The sequence below is a fragment of the Anopheles coustani genome, chromosome 2 (genome assembly GCF_943734705.1).
Source record: "Anopheles coustani chromosome 2, idAnoCousDA_361_x.2, whole genome shotgun sequence".
Lineage (NCBI taxonomy): Eukaryota > Metazoa > Arthropoda > Insecta > Diptera > Culicidae > Anopheles > Anopheles coustani.
The window spans coordinates 82,819,950-82,841,989 of record NC_071289.1 but is presented as its reverse complement, the minus strand read 5'-3'; the positions used below and the strand labels follow the sequence as shown (position 1 = coordinate 82,841,989).

At 46.4% G+C, this 22,040-nt stretch overlaps 1 protein-coding gene across 9 annotated transcripts in view; it reads right to left on the bottom strand.

Moving 5' to 3' along the window:
* Nucleotides 1-22,040, bottom strand: part of LOC131265820 (CUGBP Elav-like family member 4) — a 337,737-nt gene that overhangs the window by 120,048 nt on the left and 195,649 nt on the right. For all 9 annotated transcript variants that reach the window (XM_058268143.1, XM_058268142.1, XM_058268145.1 and 6 more), the window contains exon 3: nt 14,272-14,320. In XM_058268143.1, coding sequence (XP_058124126.1) covers nt 14,272-14,320 — 49 coding nt within the window. The remainder of the gene's footprint in view (nt 1-14,271; nt 14,321-22,040) is intronic.

Sequence of the window (22,040 nt, the reverse complement as noted above, 5' to 3'; positions counted from 1 at the left end):
AAGATCCGTATCGCAGCGCATTTTCTTCGCCCTGACCCGGGCTACAACAAAGTAAGATGCATGTTTCCCCCTCCCCCACCGGCCATCCCCCTCGGCCGATCTTCATCGCTTCCGTCGGCGTTCCGTGCCTGCACAAGACATTTGATATATTAGATCTCTTCCCTTTAATTTTAATACGCTTCCCATTTCGCTCCGGCATGACAATACCATACGCTCATGTTCGGATGATGCATATGTACACCATCTAGTGCTTCTACGTACACCGCCTCTCACACACACACACACACATCCGCACTCCACACGTGGTTTTGTACGTGTACTTCGCTTACGCTTCGTTCGGTTGGAGCCAACCCTTTCCAGGCCAAGACATTCCCTTCCTGTTTGAGAATTTAAGTTCGTTAGAAGCATCCTCGTAAAAGATGAGATTCGTCTCGGGTGCAATTTACAACGAAGCCCGTTGCATCCCCCCTCCGCCAAACCGAACCGGACCCGCACTTCTCCCCGCCCTTTCGAATAAGGAACGTCATATATTGACTTCGTCAACGGGACAAGAGCGTTCCGGTGCAAGAACCCGGAAACGTCCCAAGTCCCTTCTTTGTACCTTTGTGGCTTTCCCCCGGAATGGGTGGAGTCATTCGGTGGAGGGAATGGCATGGGATGAGCTTTAATTGAAATTAAAGCTTGTCAGGATGACAACTAAGCATGTCAAACAAATACCTTTGAGCCCGGCGCATCCACTATTGATTTATTGCCGTGGAGCGATAAAGATGGACAGGATAAGGTTCGACGCTCGGTGCGCTTCACAGTTCACACACATTGTTCCTTCAAAAAGTGTGCTGTAGTCTTACATTGTTGGGAGTTGAATCCATTCGTTTCATACTGAGCATAGCTTTCGTTTCCTTTGGAATGGAATTATAGCATTTTACTTTACACTTTTCTAATGGATTTTTTTTACTAATACTTGATTTTTTTACTAATTATTTTACCATGAAATGTTAATAAAACGTTCATGGTTTTCATATAAATTTCAAAATCCTAGAAGTGATGAAATTGAATGAAAAGTAGACCAAACCAAATGCATTCTTCGCGAATTAATGGCAGTTCCCGCAGGACAAACATGAAACTTTAAAAACATTACGACATTCCGCAAGGATATTATAAAGATGTTTTAAAACCAGTTTTTTTGTGTTCAACTGAGGTTTCTTTACTTTAAAACATTATTTTTTATGTACTTTATTTTGGTATCGGGATTTTAAAATTTATATTTTTATTAATAAACGCTTGAAATATGTATCCAAACATTCTTTCGAAAATAAGCGAATTTTAATTTTTAATACATTTTTAGCAAAATCAAATACACATTTGCAATAAATTATACATCCGTAAATATTCTCTTCAAAGTTTTCAATGTGTCCTTAAAAAACTCAACGAATATTATATTCAATGGTTGTGGCTTTTATTTACGCAACTTAATATCATATCCGACAAATCACTTCTCGCAACGAATCAATTTCGCGCCCTTGCCGATGTTGAAATTTCTTAAAGCTGCGCGCCCAACACGGACACGGTTCTTCAACAGCTTTTTTACAACCGCCTATCCGATGTCGTTTCAATATCCGAACCGCGCTGGCCGCGCCATTTGGCAAGCCAATCCCGTGTAATATTGTGTCATCTTCTGGTCTCGTCACCTAATATTTATTCGATGACATCAACAAAAGTGGCAAATCCAGAACCACAGAAGCCCCCCGGAAGAGCAGACCACGAGACCACATGCCCAGTCATCGCAGCAGCAGCAGGCCGAAAACGAAGACATGTTTCGCACCGCGATGTGACAGACGTTCGTTCGTTCGGGAAGGAAGGATACGGGAAGCCCGGTTCCTCGCCCTTCGCCAGCCCGACCCAATCAAGTCGTCGAGGGGCGCTACGTTGTTTGTTTGTCCGCAAAATTTATGGCCGTAACACATTCGCACATGCATGTGTGGGTGTGTGTTTGTGTTTGGCAGAGTTGAAGAGGACGAGAAGAAGCAATCCTGCCAAATCGTCGATATGTTCATCTCCCAAATTCACGCATTGAAAGCGAATCGTAAACGATCGTGTGGGTGGTGGGATGAAAAAAAAAACTTTGATCCAGCACAAAAAAAAGATGAGGAAAAATCATCGCTCCATCGCCTTCGGTAAAACATCCTCTACAGCAGCACACGTCAGTTTTGCCAGAGGGGTTTTTCTGGTCTCATATAAACCATCTCGAGCAAACTGTTTTCCCTCTCTTTCTTTCACTCTATCTGTCTCATTTTTTCAAGTGAAAAATCGACCAGAGTCGAAGGAGATAATGCGTATATTGCCTGGCTCATTTTGTCAGCCGATTCCGGGCCATTTCCGGGGCGTCGGTGGAAACTCATGTTTTAAAGTAGGACACTCTTATGAGTTGCCGAGATCCTTTTTCCGTCCCATCGCTCTTCCAATCCGGGGCCACCCTTGGATCCGGGTGTTTGCCCAGATTCAATCATTTGCTGTGGCAGTGGATTTTTCCGAACTCGTTCGGTTGGTATCGATTTTTCCGACCACCTTGGTAACGCCACCTCCACACCACCATTTGGGGTTTTTCGGCCAACCCGAATGCTGCCGGGGACGACACGGCGTGGCGTTGGTGTGCCTGTGAATGTTCTTTCCAGGCAGATAATAAAATCTATTCAAATAACGACTCCGGTCGGGGCGAAATCAAAGTGACAGGATGGAAAAGCAGGAAGAAAGAAAACCCGGACTCTGTCAGGGAGAAGAGAGTGTTTCATGTCGGGGCGGGATCCTACCAAGCAGGGGGCCGCTTGGGGACAAAAACCTCCACCAGCTTCCGTCACCCTGCCCACCCTCCATTTCGGCTCTCATTCACCCAAGGCGATGTCCTAATTTGATGGAGAAAAGATTTAGGGGTGCTCATTTTCCTTTTGAAGTGAAACAAGCAGAAGTTGATTGGGATAGAATAAAAAGGTACGGCGGCGCGTTCCTTTTGCTCGCAGAAAATTGTGCAAAAGTGCCGATCGAGGCGGATGGTAGCGGGTGGAAAATGTCACCCAACCGTTGGTAAAAGTACAAAGCAAAAAAAAATAATACACCAAAAAGGATCGAGGGACAGGAAGCGAAAGGAAAATTGTAGAACAAAGAAAGTGTGCCCGGGACATGCCATTCCGGGCCACAGTATTGACAATAAATGTTATTTTGTTTTACAATACACAAAAACGGGTCTGGGATGGTGCCACACAATCTTACAATCATGGTTTGGGGTTTTTTTCTCGCTCTTTTCCAACCGGGCCCTTCCCTTTTCTTCCCATAGGTCGGGAGTTAGGTTCGTTTCCGGGTTGGGAGCGTTTTTTTGTGTTCTCTTTAATCTTGCTCCACCGGAAATCCCGTCGATCAATTCGTCCCTACTTTAACTGATGGACAAAGACGTTGGAACACAAAGAAATACAGCTGGCAGGGTTTGTAATCCTCTATGTAAACGATGAAACGTTCAACCATTCAAAGAGAACGAAAATACTCGCATCAATTCATGTTTAAGTGATGCAACTGTCAGTGCAATAAATTACGGGAAAGGCGGTTGAAACATTATCAATTGACTGAAAACATCCAAGCGTTTAATTTATAACAAGCTACTGCATGATTGGTACCACCATTTCGGTGGCGTTCAGGAATGGGCAACTACAGGCTTTTAAGAAAATGTTCGCAATTCGTTGAAAGGGGGGCGAAAAAACTCCAACCATTGATGCACCGTGACGCTTTTCCCTTTTCACCTGACAACGCAACCCTAATCAACCCCGAGTGGGGGGAGAATGCAAAAAGCAAATGCCACAAATCCAAACCGATCTTCCGAACTTTTAGCCGAAACAGGCCAAAAGCGTGCAGGTGTGAGTGGGTGTGTGTCCTACGGGAGAGAGGTTCATAAAACTTGCACGACCCTCATCAGTATAAATTGATAGCAAATTATTTATTTTCGTAAATTATTCATCCTAAAAACTCCCACACGCCCGCTTTCGGGACGGTTTTCTCACATTATCGACGCCTCACACACGTTGACGTTGAGCGGAGGTGAGCGCTACGGGTGGGTGGTTTGGTGGGAAAACAAGCGACGAAAGGGACTAACTCCACCCGACCTTCGTACCTTCGATGGCGTACGAGGAAGAAAGGGAGAAATGTGGGGATGAGGATTATTTAGGCAAAAACCTTTCCGCCCCGCAGGAAAAACCGAATCTAGTAAAATCCCACCCGAAAAGGGGCTTGGAATCCCTTTTTTCTCGTTGGCGTGAAACGCAATGTTACTTTTCTCAGGTAGGTTGTGTGTCTGTAGTTTTCCGAACACCCTTTGCGACCATACATGCGCATATCTAATCTTGTTTCGTGCCGTGGTAACCCCAAGCCCCGAGTGTTGGTAAACGAAACGGAATGAAAAGAGTACAGCATTTCGTTACATTTCCTCGCAAGATGCTGTTTGTCGTGAAATCTGTTTTCCTGCGCAACGTTTTCTAACGGGTAACGGGCGTATAAGCGTGTACATGCAATGACATGCAAACACGACCATGTCGCTTTTCCGGCATTTTCGGTAATGTATTCCTCTTGCCAAAAAATATAAATATATCATAATCCTTCGGTTCAATGCTTAGCGCCTTCGTCGAATGGCTTGTTTGACGGTTGGCAAAAATTCCCAGACGCTTGCGATTGCAGTTATTTTTCCCCCCAAAAGGAAGCTTAAAGCGAACGGTGTCACGTAAGGAAGTCAACACTTAAGCCTCCTGCGAAGCTGTGCGTTGAACCCTAAGCACTCGAACCACGTTCCATCCTCCAAGGTGAGGCTTTCGCAGGTGACAGCTTAGACATGCAAATTGAAATTGAAAATGAAGTCAACGAGGTTTTGGTTTGGAAAAAGTGTGAAATGCGCAGGGTAGATTTCGTTTGGTGGAATAAAGAAAATCACACATGTCTGTTTGCTTTTTTACGAGCACAAATGTAGGTTAAAACTACGCCGGGAAAAACGGAGAAACCTGCACCGAAAGCAATACCTTTCTGGCGAGGAAAATCACGGGACGGGATTTTAAGCACACGAAAACGCCTTGCACGCGTGCAGCTTCGCGTGAAGCAATAATGTTTGTGATTATCTGTAATTTCACTTTCTTCTGGCTCGACTTTGTACACCAAAGCGCTCCTCCCAAGGGAGGGGGGCTTCGAAGAGTTCTTAATGTAATGTAATCACGTGTCGGAACATATGTTTGGTAAAATTATGTCGACACTACCGAGGACACCGGAGGTCGACCACCTCCGACCGTTCCAAAACCCAAATGCAACGCCGTATGGGGGTTCAACAAACTTAACCTTTCGGAAAACTCCCCCACGCACCGCACCAAGCGGAGGAGGGTGGATGGGAAATGGGAAAATGGGGGAGAAGTTGCAATGGCGCATGTGGTGGCAGTACGTTTTCCATTTCATTACCCGCTGAGAGACAGGGGTTTTTCTTTACAAGCTGGTAAATGAACAGAGCAGATGGGGAAGACACACACACAGACACACACGTACACCCTAACGTTGGAAAAAAACAGGAGCAAAATCGATTAATGGATTTGTGTGGAAGTGTGGAAATCGATTTTTTTTTCCACCGCGTCGTGCTGACGCAACGAAATCCACCCTCGATGGGCCATCGGATGTATCTGCTGCTTTAAGAAGCCACATTTGGAGCAACATAATCCATCGCCCCCCGGTGTGACACAGTTTTTCCCCGGTACGCGGGAGGTGCGTTTTCTACGGTAATGTGAGCCCATTGTTACGGTAAATGAGACAAATAAAATTGTACGACCAGCTGTGCGTGTGTTTCATTTTGTTTTGCGTCGTTGTCTATGTTCTTTCCGATACATATTCCCACCAACACACAGCCACACGCCCAGTATCTCACGTTTAATCCTCCAGCTCGAATTCACAGAAAGCATCAGTTTTTAATACAATTCGTCATTTCGAAGGCTCAAAACATCCTTCGTTAGATATTAACGGATCCCAGCGAGGAAAAGTCAGCGGATAGGAAGGAAAAGCAGACGCAAAAAAAACATAACATGCCAAACAAATCACGCTCCATTCTTTCAACCTTCCGACGATGCTCATCGCGTAACGCAATGAATTCCCTCGCGGCGAAACTCACGCTGCGTTCGTTACGTTAAATGAAGATGAATGATGTAATCAAACTCTCGGTGAACATACACACGCAGGGCAAAAGGAGAAAGAGAAAAAAAAGTAACAACAGCAACAACGAATCCCATCACGCAAGAAGGGTGTGGGTGGTCGCTGGAAAAACCCTCACCCCTTCGCCCTCCCGGGCAGAGGCAGAAACACGTGCGCCTCTTCGCTAAAGTGGATGGTTTTAGCGTTCGGGATTTGCCGTTTTACCCCCGAAAGGCCCGTGGGTGCGAATGTATTCATCGGCGGAAAATTACGGGCAAACAAAACCGAAACCTATGTTTGCAGGAGGCCTCCTCCACCGTGGGCCTTAAGGGTGCGTGGGTGGTTTTTTTTCTTGTTTACGGCGGGGAGATTGAGTGCAAAACTGAAACCGGATTCAAACCGCGCGAAACGAGCTGACTGACTTGTAGTCTTCAATGTATTTTCCACTTCCACCCCAGTCGGTCGTTCGGTGCAAGGACGAGTACACAAAGACATGCCACTTCTTAAATTGATTGTGATGAATGTGTGTACAAATTAAATAACATAAAAAGTACATAAAAATAATCATCAATTCCACGGATGCACACCGGGATGGGGGGTGCCCGTCCGAGGCCCGTAGTTCGGTGTGAGGTGATTGGCGTGGAATGTTAAGCAGCAAAAGCAGTAAAAACCAGACACACTTACGCGCGCAACAGAACACACACACACAAACCGAACTCATCACCGGCGTCTGTTTGCAGTACGTGAGAAACGTGATTGGGTTGAGCTTTTCGCTCCAAGAGCGTGCCGGAGTGGCGCGGTTTTCCTTCGACCCCATCCCACGGGGGGAAGCGGTAGGTGCCCCGGTGGAGGGGGGGGGGGGGGGAGATGTTTGAGGGCACGTGTTTGCACTATTGCGCTCGTCAGAATGTGGCTGCAAATGGCTCGGGTTGATATAAATTTTATGAATTACAAATCAGATATCGGGTAACGCATGTTCCGAGTGCTTTGCTTCGCATTGAAATGGAGGAAAAAAAAACCAAGCGGGAAAAATAGAAAAACGAAAACCCAAATTCCCATCGCACACACTGTTTGATGAGGATGGCCGTAATTGAGCAATCTGTCTAATGGACGGTGTGGTTTTGGTTATGTTTGATGAAAAGCTCCGCCGTGCACCACGCGGATGGTGAGGGGCGGTGGGGATGGGTTTGGGGGGTAGAAGAGTGAAACCCTTTTCCGATGGCCCAAAGTGGTAATTTACGTTCCAAACCTACCCTCGGAAAGGTTGCGGCTGGTCATCATTAAGCTTCGCTTTGAGCGTTCTGTATTTGGATCCACGGAGTCGGATTCGTTTGAAATGAATCTTACTCCATCATCAGTTATGTTCTATGGAAAGTATAAATTACGTTAAGAAAATAAATTCAGAAGTACAATTCAACGCATTTTTTACAAGGTGTTTTTAAATATGGTTCGACAAGATTTCAAAAGTTGGCATTCGAACGGCTACCGAATAACAAATTGAACCGACTACCGGAACGATTTTCCTGAAACAAATTGAACATGTCGAGTGGAAAAAGATAACTTCCAAAACAGTACCGTCCAGTAATCAAGCGGGAAAAAGGGACTCCCGTTAAAAAAGTTTTCCGCAGGTAAAAGACATAAACGTTAATGGTTCTCCTAGGACGGAGGTGGAGTTCTCTCATCGAAACGGGACCGGTTCCTCGTGTCATTCGGTGCCGGCATCCGAAATCGATACATTTAAAAAACATCCCCCTCCCCACCCACCCTCCCTCCCTTGCCTCTCACACGACGGACCCACCGCTTTATGGGCATCATTTTTCCACATGCTATCTACTTTTATGATTGTTTCGAAACTCAACCGAAAGCTAGTTGATATTCACTGCGGCGCGAAAGCAATATCGTTTAGCGGGAGAAAAACGCTTCCAAACGCGCACCGGGTCACCGTGCAGTTTCCCATTTATTTGATCGTTTGACGCCTGTTTGCTTTCCGGTGGACCTTCTCCGCTCTTTGTTTTTTTTTGTTTTATCCCAACATTCATTAGAAGGCATGCAAAGTCCTGCCTTCGTCCAACCAGATCTATCTTGCTCTTTCCTCCGGTACAAAGGGTCATCCCTGGTCCACCAAGGCTCGCACATGCAAACATTTACGCAAGGGCCTATTGTTTGTGTAGCCTTTACGCTCCATAAAAATCGCATGCCCCGGACGAGTGAGGCTGGGAGGGGAGAAACAATGTGCTCGGGCAGGAAAAACCAGGGACTCTTGGCGAAGGATCAGTAACTGGGCATAAAGAAAGACATTCATTCGCTTGTCCATTGCCATTGGGTCCGAGCGGGATCCTATCCACCGACTCTCACACACTGCGAAACACTCGCCTGCACACATTCGTGTTACAATGTGGTACGGTAATTTGCATAACACCAGCCCTAGACCAGCCGAGTGGGGGAAGGGATAGGTGGTGAACATTCAACGGTCAACGATAAAAAGGTGACCAAGGGTGGAGGAGAAAGAAAAAAAAAACGGGACGACAAAGGACGAACGTAACCATTCCCCTTCCTTTCGAGGCGTGAGAGAGGGAGTGCCAGATGGAGATGGAGCAAAAACGGCCAGAGAAGCTACTAGGAGAAAAAAAAGCACCAAGTGGAAAAATTAGTGATATAACCAAGTTCCGTTGTAAATGAGATAATTTGAATTAATGGTGTATCTTGGCCCCATTTTCGTCGTCATCGTTGTCGTTGTCGTTGCCCCTTGTGCTGACCCCTCTCACACTTGCCCGTCCTTAAGCACCGAAGCGAACGCTCGTTATCTCGCATGGTTCCTGCTTTCGCTTTTTTTTCCTACCCCGGTTTTTCCACGCGGAGCGAGTTTTTCAGCTCCCTTTTCCCCGCCACACTGGAATTTCCGAGCTTAGGAATGACAAAAAATGTGCGAGGATTGTAAGGAGGAAAAAGAAACCCACTCACCTTCGTAGGCCACATCCGGGAAATGGCTCGACGAAAACGGCCATGAAACACCGACGATACAGTCCGAGCCGGGGGGCGACGAAAACACCAGCCCGTCGGTGGTCTACTTGAGGAGACGGCGTGTTTGGGTGTATGTGCGGGTTGAGGTTGGTTGGATGGAAAGTTTTTAAATTAGGTACTGGATACTGGGCAGTGGTTTTCCTTGGGCTTCTACCGAAAGTGCCATAGATTTTCCGATGAGTTTTTTTGTTCTTTGCGAACGCCGGCGACAAGCACGGACACCAATTTGCTTCTCGATGCGATAATTGAGCAAACACTTGCGCGACATAGTGTTGGCATTGATTTAGCAACTTTTTGTTTACCTGATGGGAAACTTTGCTTCAAGTTTGGAAATACATTCGATGTTAAATCGTTTGTTTTATATGAATACTATTTGAAAATCAAGAATTGGTTTGCATCGAATATGGTCTCAATTCTGTGGTGAACTTTTGTTTGTTTACTACTCTACTTTTTAATTCACAGACTCCCTTTCATTAGTCAAACAATTTCATTAATTAATGCATTTAACTACTGTGCATCAAATTAAATTCGCCAGGATGGGTTTTTCCACAAAACAGTTTTTACTCACAACGACTAATAGTTTGATGAGTGGAAAACGAGGAAAATTGCTGGTAGCCTAGCAGCGGTTTTCCCTCGCTTCACACGGCCAATAAAATGGGCGCAACCAGCCTAAAGGCAACCCATCTCGGTGGTTTTCCGGACGGTCTGTGGTGTTGGGTTTTGCAATCTGCCACCGCACTGCTTCGGGACGCTTTCCCAGAACGCCCTGCATACCGTTCGCATGAAATATTCACAACTTTTCTATTCATTGAGGTGCAATGAAAATGCATCCTCAAACACACACGCGCACACACACTAATGGGTTGCAATCAGTGGAGTAATGTGTTGAAATTTTACCCTTCATTTTCGTACCATGGAAAAGGATCGTCAACGGGGGAGGGAAAGGATATGAAATATGATTCCAGTTTTTCCCCACGTTTTCCCATGGGATTTCTATCAATCGGGTTTTTAGCTCTTTGTGCTAGATTGTCGGCGTACGACACTGTTGATTTGCAATGTTATTTACTTGTACACTTTTCCAGGACGTGCAGGTGGGATGGTAAATTATGCCAACGCATGTCCTGGGGAAATTCAATCACGTCGGTTTCGTTTTTCTCACCCCCGCCCCCTGGGGGGTTGATTGAAGGAAAGCTTTATGCGGGAACTTTAGCACATGTGGTGGTGCCTCTTTTATGTCGCCGTGTTTTCTTTTTGCCCCTCAAGATCGTTCGTAATTACTCGGTTGATGCGCCGTTTAAAGTGTGAGAATTTAATTTACTCACGCAAAAAAAAACCTCCATACGGCGTGCGTTGAGTCTTGCCCCGTTTATGGCGGTTCGTAGAACTAATGAATTATATTTTTTTCTCACAGTCTCGGTTAGCTCAGCACCATCGTCTTAAAATTACATTTTCCCACATACACACGCACGCGTTCCGTTTTCCTCACAACTCATTTCGGCTTTCCGTCGCCAGCGGGAAAATCGGTGAAGCTTGCCATCGGATCGCGGTACGCTCCGTCATTGCAGCGTGTGTCAGCTGGTCTGCCAGAAGAACACCTGCTAATGACAATGTAATTTTCCTAATGGAAAATTGCTTCGCTAAGTTCTCCGTACCGGTGGATCTTACCGTCGGTTGGAGTTTTCCTTGGACGACAACGAGACGCTTCTCGTGGGTGCTGAAAAGGGGCGGCCGTTCTCCAACGGACCTGTCACTCATCCACTAAATCCTCCATAATCATACTCCCCCCCCGTTGAAATCACCCATGTTGTCGGTGAAGAATAGGATCATCCCCAACCCACCCCCCCCCCACACACACACACACCGCTTCAATAAGGATGAACAACCCTTCCGCACCGTGGAAAACCCCGTGGTTCGGTGGAAAAGGTTTCGATTTTAATTTGATCAAATTATCAAACCTGCCTTGCTGACAGCCTTTGTCAGCCAGTCCCAAGAATTTTCACCCGAATGCCGTGCGGAAAAGGACACCCGTATCACATGGACGAGCATGTCTAACTTGGCATTCAACCGTGGTGGGTGGGCCTTTTGAGAAGTGGAGCGGGTGGCGAAATCTATCAAGCTAGTTTTTATGACATCATCCTTCTCGGCGAGAGAAAAGGGGGGTTTGTAGAACATGGAAAAGGATTAAGGCAATTACCGAGCCATTGCGCGCACACATGTCGTCCTGCCAGTAACAGGTAGACGATGACGAAGATGAAGGTAGATTGGAACATCCCAAGGATCGTCCTTACATGGAGGTGTGAATGTGTCGGAATGTGTTTTCTTACCGGAAAGGATAATATTTGGGCTTTGTCTTAAATCGTGAATTCGCCAGGTTTTAGTTACGTATTTAAGTTCAAGGGGTTGTAAGTAAGGATTGATTTGCGAGGTGGAAAAGTAGGGAAACACAAACATGAATGTCGTTCCACGGGACAAATTAAGGTACAAGATGCCTTTCTTTAAATGGGCGTCTTTGTATCCCTTTTGGGAACATTCAAACCTTTCCCTACCCTTCCGAAAACAAAGGTGAACAAAACGCCCTCCTTTTCATTCGTGTCTCATTAGCGGAAGAAAAGCCACGCGTCTGTTCATCTCTAACATCTGTTTCCGCCGTTACATATTCGTCCCACCGAAAACAGTTGGTTGTGTTTGGTTTAACATTTTTTAATCGTAAACACACATTAGTCGCCAGGCCACCATTAATCAAATGAAAATTGCTTTTCCCGCCCCCCATCGGCCCGTCCTTAGGCCAGAAGGTGGCGATAATTGGGAACGTTGTCGGCCCAGCGTGTCGAAATGCGTATCCGAGCAATTTGCTATTAAGTCCTTTCGTCCAACCGGCCTAAGGAAGGTGACCGAAAGTGGGCGGTAATGTTTATGGAGATTTATTAGCATTCTCATAACTGGGCCCCCGCTCGTGCACTCGCCGAAGTTTCCCCGCCCTTTGTGAAGCGTGGTTTGTTGTGGCTTTTTCCCAAACGCGGACGTCAGAGGCGTCCGTGCCGTTCCGGTAAAATTCCTTTCCCTCCGCTAGCAAACCGACGTCTTTACGGCGACGGTTGCGGCATTTGTTGCCGGGGTCACCGGCCTTTTGCAATGAAGACAACGGACTCGGGAAGGGAGATGGAAAAAAACCATCGTTTGCTGTTTGCGCTTGGTGTACATAAATTTTAATAACGTAACACATATAAACCTGATGGAGGAAGTTTTGTCATCTCGGATGGGGGTTGCGGTGTTGGTCGTTGGCCGCTCCGAAGACTTTTCACTTCATCGCTCAATGGGTTTTCCGTCCAGTGTAGTTTCCCTCCTGGAAACCGGCACCCGACTCGTTGTCGATACGAGCGGCCTTTCCTACGTTTCATGCCGAAAGGACGAGCGAGATTGTGCCAGAAATTGTCTCCAAAGCCTTATTACACCCACAACAAACACACACACACACACACACACACACAAAGATGGAGCGTTGAAGTTGATCACCGTGTCATCGTGAGGTACACCCACCCCCACTCCATCGCTTGTTTTTACTACCAGCCGGAACGTCCTGTGGCGTTCTTCGTTGTCTCTGCATCGGAAGGAAGGATGTCGACTCCGGACGGTTGGCTCGAGTTTTGCTCAACGTTCCCGTTGCTAAGGTTATTATTATTAAATATCAAAAGACATATTTTGTTTGCTTGCGAGCTGGAAAACAACATCCAACCGAAACCCGAAGCGCACCGAGGCCGACGAGTTTCTTGTGGCCGACCTTTTGCCAGTAGGCATCCCGGGGCTGTTGCACAAACATTTGCGAGCACGGGCGAGGGTTACACTTTACCTTTGGTGAAAGGGCGGAACATTAGGTAATTTATATTACTTGAAATTATTTCATTAGCATGTTATTAAAGTATGTGCCCTGGTCTTGTCGTTCACAAGCTTTGTTTAAAGTGTTCTTGAAACGGCCGAAGCATTCGGGTGCGAGGTTACGTGCACACATTTGAAGAGAATATTTATTATCTTTGCTCGCAACGGGTAGCAATTTACATTTTGTCTTAAAAGCCTCACCGAGTGGGAAAATCCCATTTTTCCGCTTTCGAAACAAATGCCGCAACTCGACATTCATCCGAAATCGCGCCGATCGTGAATCAAAGCGAATTGTCGGCACCTAAATCGCCAACACCAAACAAAACGGATTGCGTTCGCTAGCATTCGATGTTATCTTGAGTTATAGCCTTTTTGCTGGTGAAAAACGGGCGTAAAGAAAAAAAAGAAAGAGAGAGCTCACTCTTGACGGGCCCCGGTTGTGCCCGCGGAATGCGGCCGGGAAAAGCAAGATAAATGGCACCGTTTTTCACGATTGAATTTCGGCGTGAATTTATGATTATTTCATCCCCCTTCAAAATGGGGTTTGCTGGTCTGCGAAGTAGGTCATTGTTTTGTGTCGGAAATAAAGTAAAATATAAAAACTCCCAAACTCTAGCCACACTGCTGGAGGCTGTTGTGAAATGTGAAAAAAACAACCCCGGGAAATGTTCGACTGAGATATAAAACTACTATCTGCGAACCGTTTGTGATTTTCAGAAGTTTATCTCTACTGAAAGATACGTTAGTTTTACATTATAAACTACACGAATTCTTTGTAGCGTAAGTTGTTCCCACTGAAGTAGGTAACCTTTCTATTTGCCATCCTTTTATTAGAAATAATCTTCTTAGTTGTAAGTACTTAGATGTGTTTGTGTGTATCGTTAGAAATTGATTCCCAAATGGCCCAACAAAAGCACCGTGAAAACTAAAAAAAAAACCCTAACAAAATGCGTCATCCTCACCGTTGATAGAAAACTGGACGGCATTGATTCACCGAGATAATTGGGTAAAGTATTGAATGGTTCCTAATGTGGTGTTTCGCAGTTCGAAGTGAAACGGCAAAATAATACGATGAGAATCAGAAACCGAAGTAGGAAATTATAAGAAGACAACAAACAGTGGTAAGTTTATCGGAAGGAAAGATCCACGTAAAACGAAGCAAAACTGGAAATGGAGGTAACTTACCACCGCGGTTCTCGCTATCCGCTGGCTTGACTTGAATAGCACGGTTCATCTGGAAGGTAGAGAGAAAGAGAAAGAGAAAAGTCATGTTAGTTGAGGGTTCGTATTCGATTTGCATTAGAGCCACCGGAAGGTTGCCGCTTATGCTTTACGACTGACGTTCAAAGGCGTTCACACCGAGCGCAGATATTATCGAGTGAACGCAATAAAATTGTAAAGACATAATTTAGCGCGCTAGTATCTCACCGCGAAACCCTCGTCGGGTCGACATTCCAACGGTGGTGGCCCTTCGCCCCAAAACCGCCTTCGACTTTGGCCCCGGCTAGTGATTCACAATGGGAAAAGCGTGCTTTCATCAGCTCGGGTGTGTGTGTGTGTGTGTGTGGGGAGGTGGAGGAGATTTTAATGTATTCCGGTTTTTAATTTATATTCAATTCCAGCAGGCTTCAAAAAGACCGCCCGGGTTCTAAAAGCCCCGGGTCGGTGCCTGCTGGAAAAGTCACCGCCTCGCCCAGGGGTTGGCGAAATGGTAAAATGATGCCGAATGAAAAGGAAATGCCCGCGTTTTGTGTTCGCCGCTCGGAGGTAAAAGTACGACCGTTGGTGAGGCATTAGAAATTGGGGAATTAAATTTGCTTGAGTAACAAAGACGATGCTTCGTAGCGCAAGGCGTCTTGTAAGGTAGGACGAATTATAGGACGCGAAGAGCCGTTGGGAGGGAAGAAACCAGGGCAACGGGTGCACAGATTCCGTATCAATGTTGTTCGAGTGTGATCGCGAGCAACCCTCCAGCCGTGGGTGGTTGTTTAACGAAAACGATAAAAGGTTTCCCGCTCGGTTTTGAATAATTTTCGTACATTTCTTCCAACGTTTGTTGGGAACATTTGCTTCACTTTTGTGCGAGAGTTTTGAAGACCTGTGTATTTTTCAAAGTAGCACGTAGCATAGTAGATGCAAAATGTATATACAACATATATTTTTATTATTATTATCATATCTTGTTTATTTTACTATTATCATATTTTTGGTCATCAGTTTCTCTACTAGTTGGCTTTAACTATTTTTACTATAATAGAGTTTAGTCAACGTCTATTTTGCCATTTGTAGTGAAATTTTACACTACTGTTTTCATGTTTCTTTTTTAAATTTTTTAGTAAAAATTTCCTTTTCCAAAACACAATTTATCAAATTTAATTTCAGAAACAGCATTTGCATTCACAATGTACGAAGAATGTGAAATTATTTCCTAGTTTTTAACCAACACAGGACACAATTTTGTAGCAGTTTGTGGTACCGCTCCAGTCTGTGGCCTTTCTCACGCCCGTCTTCCTGGCGGAGGCCACGTCGCACGCGGAAGTAATTGTAAACGCGGTGAGCCATTGACGAAAATGAAGAGCATTAGCGCACGAGTGAATGTAATTTTCATTTTAATCCCACTTCAAGCGTCGTTGCAAGCGCAAGCCAGAACAATGTTTTCATTTCATTATTTCACATTTCTGGCGTGTAATTTCGATGGTGACGATGACGTGGGCAAGGAGTTATGCGCTCAAAGCGGGAGACTTGCTTCCTATGCCGAGCTTCTCCTTCGCGCGCAAGGACGGTGCGTGGCGCCGTTGTCGATACTTTATGCTTCCGCAGAATGCGCTTTGATAAATTCAAACAGCGTCCCTTGTTCCCCCATTTTCCCGACCTTGTTTCTTGGGCTTGTATTTTATTTCTTCCGTTTCGCTCAACGGGAAAGGGGGAGTTTTAATTTCACCTCGAAACTAACGCCCGGCCCGTGGTGGCTTTGGCAGCCAATTTTTCAAACCACATAAACGTTTAAGGCGCTCACCATTCGCAACCTGCCCGCACTTCTCTGGAGCTGGACTCGCGGTCTGCACCGCAAAACGCGCACACAAGCGCGAACAACAACGTGAAAGATGAGAACATTTAATGGCTCGTAACACCGCGGCGAACGGTAAATTTATGTTCTTATCTTATCTCGCGCCCGCGCGCGGCCCCGGAGTAATTGAATCTTTTGCATAATTTAACGTTGTTTAGCGCGCATAACGATGCTGCAAATGGGTAGAAATTGGAAGCCGCACCGGCTGAGGGCGGTAAATATTTTTCGCACATTTATTGCGCACTTTCTTTGCGGGCGCTGAGTTATCGAAATGTTTCCGGAAAGCTTTCCCCTGAAAAGGGGGAGGGAAGGAGGGAGAGGGAATTGGTCTTAAAGGTTTGTGGTTAAATTTGTCGTCTGGCAAGCGCACGAAAGCGTCTTGGATGTGGTCGTTCATTTCTCCAAACAGGTGACATAGGACACCGAAGGCTGCTTAAGACTGCTTTTGAAAAGTTTTACTTCCGTTTGGAGTAATAAAATTAAGCTCCACCAGCCGTGAGGCTTCCCTCTTGGCAAACTTGGCAGGTAATTATTTTCATAAATAGACACATCTAATTATTTTCCCTTCCATCATTCACAATTATTCTGGCTGGCGTAGCGGGGAAAAACACCCCTTGCTTTCGCTCGCACCGCGCGGGCATTATCGTAATCTTAACTGGTTTCGCATTTAACATTTCTTTTCGCCTAATTTTGCCGTCGTGCGTCCATTTGCGAAGCCAATTTTCTTAGCTTCCCTGAGGAGAGCAAGTTTTCCGCTGGTTTCCATCTTTCACTCTTTTTCTTGTGCTTTTGTTTTTTTTTGGCTCGCTTCTGGTCAACTTAACTCCCCGGCGAAAGGTTTCTTGCTCAATTTCAAGATACACTTTGCCCCGCGGTTTTCATTTCATTCTCCCCCCCCCCCCCCCCCCCCCCCACCTACTCATCATTCCCATTCACCCTCCCCGGAAAGGCTGGCGTGTCTCGCGAGATGATGGAGAATGTTTACTTAATATTTTAATGCATTTCTCTGCTCTCCTTCCTGTGGAGTGGTTTTGTTTTCCCCCACCCCTACTGCATCCCTGGTGGCGTGGGTTTTTCTTTGGCAATTTTCTTTCCACCTTTCCCTTGTTTTCGTACCGCTTTCCTATCGCCTTAGCACGGAGTCCCGGTGGACCATCCGTTCACGCCGCCGTTTGGAAATGTCCAACGGAAAAGTCCATCCTCAACATAACATCCGACTTTTCCAGAACCGCCTCCCCACTGTGTGTGTGTGTGTGTGTGGTTGGGAAATTGATGGTGGAAAAGTTTTTGCCGTTTTGCGCCTGCGGTTTTGGTTCGCTTCTTCAACAACAAACTAGCTGGCGCAAAAGGGAAAACCGGTAAACGCGGGAAGCGCGAGCGAACAGAAGTTTTCCGACCATCCCCTAGAGCGTTGCAACGGAATGGAGCGAGTGAATTCCGCGAGGAAAACCCCGGCTCTCTCCGTCCTCAAAGGCCTAAAGAGTCGATGTCAAGTGGCGAGGATTCGCCTTCGCCTAATTAATTAATTACTAAGATCGATTCAAATGGGCTGCAGGGCATCCGGAGCGCACCAACCCCGAGGAACCCAGGGGCATCCTGATCAAGATGCGGACGGCATTTACTCGACGACCCGGGCCGGGCTGAGAAAGATGGCTCAGGATCGGGGAGTCGGGAGGGAGTCCGAAAAGCAATAAATAAATTTTCAAAGTGAATGATATATTAGAGCAAATCGACGCAATGGGGCTTTTCGCTTCCTGCGCTCGCTTACGGATCGGCTTATCTTTACCGCAGTCATCCTTTGCTGCCATTTTTCGGCAATCCTCCTTCATCCTCGCCTTCAGCAGTATTCGGCGTGGATTTACAATAGAGCGCCCAACCAACTGGGGCGACCGAAAAGGGCAAGCAGCCCATAATGGACGCGGAGAAAAAGTAAGGTTTTCCCGGGCCTGGTTGACCAACCAACCGGGTCCGGGAGAAATGATTAACCAATACGCGGCCCAGGCTCGGCATCGCATCGTGCATTAGGTTTGCTTTTCCACAGCGCTCTGGGACGTTCATTTCCCGAAGAGGGGTGATAGGGGGCGTGGGGTGGAAGGTACGGTGTGGGTGGCTTGCGAATGACAATGGAACGTGGGTCCGAAGGGCGCCCACGCAACACAAATACACGTCCATTAACGTAATTAGTTACCATTTATATTATGTTTCAGATTATAACAAAGTGTTCGGCGGAGATAAGGCCTCCGGGGAGGGGGTTTTGTGAGGCGCTGGGGCAGGGGCAAGCGCTGGCCGTGTATCACCGAAGGGCAGGAAGTTTATAGCGCATTGTGGTTCCCTAGATAGCGAGCAAATGAGCCTGCGGAGCGGTGGAAAACCGGACGTGCACGGTGCGGGAGCATATGTCTTGTGTTGGGGAAAATGTTTCGGAAACCTAGTCCGTGTGACCGGTTTTGGAAAATCGACCCCGCCGACACTAGGCGCGGGGTGGCGCGGTACAGACATCCGAATTGCGTAATGGCTTCAAACGGCTTTTCCGGTCGCGCGTCGCCTCTTTAGGTGTAATAAAATATAAATCAATCGTCCCAGCGATGGATCATAACCGTCGTGGCCGACCCGTGTGCCCTTCACCCCGCACGGAACTGAATCCTTTCTGGGGAAATCCTTCGCTTGCGGTGCACTCCGGTTTTCAAACACCACGCACCGCTATCGATTTTTCGAACGGGAACGTGGAAACAAAAAACCAACCCGATAGATTCCCTTTCGATTCGAGTGCGATTAGCGACAGGTTGATTACGATGGTGGCACGTGATAGGCGGCCGTGTTCTGGCCTCGTGTTGCGTTGTAGTTACCCTGATGAAGCCACATTTACTGGCCTAATGGTATTGGCTACCGGTTGAATGCGTAATGGCTAGTTTGATGGATTTTATTGATTGTCTCGATTAGGATATCGTAATAAATTGAATTTCCTTTGTCGTAACAACCAACTTGCGTTCGGACTTATTTGGAATCAGTATGGAAATTCGTTTCAAAAGTTGTAAAATAAAAGTATGGATTGCATGACGATGTACTAAAATAACAATGGTTAATGTATGAGCGCATTCTTTATTCTTTTACAACGACTCTTTTTCTAAACAATACTTGAGTCATTGGGAGCTTCATTTCTTTGTGAAGTATTGGAAAAATAATATACTAAAATTAGAATTATCAAATCAAAATTATCATCAAACTAAATCAAGATATAAGAGCTGTATTACATAATATAATTTACAGTTGACAAACAACAATATTGACTGAACTTGAAATCCACATAAAATAAATTAAATGTTTTTGATAAATGTTGTGTGTTCTAAACCTACATTGTTAGCTTTCATTAGCTCGTGTTTTTATTGACATAATATATTATTTACTTTAGTAATAATGTTGCATCAAAGAGCTTTGGAATTACTTACTATTTCATTCAATTTCACTTTATTTTATGAACTTGCTCTGACTTCCAGAACATAGTTCACACCATTACATGGCTCATAAACTGTCGCTGACCATGATAACAAGCTCGACCAGTGGCCAGCACACCACAAGACAAGCCGGAATCAAAAGTTCCGGGAAATGCAGCGAACTGTTAAGCTGTAAGCGTGATCAGCAAAAGTTTACCATTCCTGCCAACTCCGCAACTGTCCGGGAACTCTCCTTCCAGATGCAGGACACAATTAAAAAGGATTGGATAGCGATAAAAATCCGTCACCAACAGGCGTCGATGCCGTCCGAAGGACATGGTAGAACTTCTGGGGCGTAGGTGGTGGAGAAACATTGTTTTCCTGATTGTACTTTTTAAGATCTTCTTTGCACTCGAATTCCAGTGCATTTCCCTCGTCCATAGTACAAGGATGTATGATGAATCGTAGTGAAGCGGAAGCTTCCGCAAGGCGAAAGAAAAGCAACGCGAACGTTCGGAGAAACATTCCGGCAAAAGATTACTGGACTTTGTGCAACCGAGGACTCGACCGGTCGCACGTCGATCGGCGCGCTTGCGAAACGGTCGCACCCGAGACGGTAAACTTTTCCTCATCCAGCAACAGTGTTGTCATTAAGGATTTAAGTTGTTGATTTTGCGCGCCGCCCGCCCGGCGGTCTCGCCAGAAAGTGAGACTACAATTGTTCGGTCGCTTGTTCGCAGTCATTGTTGGGGCAATTTAAAATAGTTTTCCGTGGCCAGCCCAAGTGGAGGACGAGGGTTTTGCAGAAAAAGGAAAACAACGTCGGAAACCCGGTAAGTCCGAGCGCTTGCCTAGGAAAGTTGTGCCTTTTTACCGGCGAGAACAAAAAATCCCTCATTAGTGCGGTCGGAATGGTAGGAGATCCGATTTTGGGGAAGTAATTCGAGCGGAGTGGAAATAGAAAAAGGAAAAAGAACGTCAACAACACGAACAACAACAACAGGTTTCCCTTCAAACAGTCGTTAGTCTCGTTTTCGTTAAATGATACAAGCATCTTTGACAAATTCAAGGCTTAAGAGATTACATCGTCCTCCGGGGACAAGGCAAGGAACTATCTCGACATTTTCTACGGTCGTCTACGGTTTCTGTAATTTTCAGTGACCGTGTTTGGTAATGCTTTAGAAACCCGATCGCACGTTGGCTTTGTTTTGTGTCACGAGATAAAATTGGACGGAAGGGAAATCCTTCAAAGAAGCGCATTCCAACTCACGACCCGAGCAGTATCTGTGGAAAAGTGAATCCCGCTTTGCTACAGTGGATCCGATAAGGTTAAAGAGAAATAACTTACTCGCTGAAGGGTAACATTATTTACCCGACTCAATTCATTTGCCCCCTCCCCCCCAAATCTCACTTCCTTCGCGTGGTGGAAAATCTGTTTCATTCCTGCACGAGAACCACGAGCAGATAACGGAAACGTAAGGTATATGCAAAGCCGGGCCACAGATAGTGCTTCCAAACGACAAACGTAACCGCAGGACCGGAGTTCTGGTTTCATGTGGTCTGATCTTGGCTTTCGGCTTGGGCCTGATGAGGCACATTAGCGGCGGAACGGAACGACTGTTTATGTCGCTCTGGTTTTGTAACATTCGCTTCCAGCTCACATCCGTGCCCGTCCCTGGCAAGTGGCGTAGTATGCAGATTTCCTCCTCGCCCGTCGGAAACGGTTTCAATCCATTACAGCGAGTCGAAGAGACGACTGCTGCTGCTGCTGCTGCTGCTGGCATTGCTTTGTACACCGCCTCACCCGCACCTCCCCCTGGGCTGGGGACCGAGGAACAATGTAAATGTGTGTAAATGAACGCACTTGCACTCCGGTTACATTGGAGTGCATCGTGAAAGCGGCGTGGCATGTGGCACCGAGGTCGGCCCTTGTCCCGGGAAAACCTTGGGCAGTGCATGTGCGTGCGTGTGTGTGTGTGTGTGTGTGTGTGTGTGTGTGTGTGTGTGTGAATAGAAATACCATTATGCAGTCCTTTATGCGATGGTATGCGTGCATGAGCTACCTCTCGGGTTGAATGCAGCATCACGTCATGCATGTAGCTTTACGTACGCTTCCGGATTCCACAATGATCCTGTTTGCTGCTTGTTGCAGCTTTTCCCACCGGGAAGGGGAGAAAGGTTGGGAGGTTGATCCGACATATCCCGACGACGTGCGTACACGTTCCATACCAGCACGCTCCGTCGTGTGAGGCATTTTCGAGCCACCCCAACGCGATGAAGGGTGGTTGAAGGGTGCATGTGCATTCCGTGCCGGATGTTTGACATTACGCTCGACGTCGGCGCCCCCCTTCACCAGAGTTTCTGTATTTTGGTCCGGCCGAGACGGAAAAATTATTCCACCAAAGTGAACCCCATTTGATCTTCGCTTACTGTCGACGACGATTTTATAAACGTCA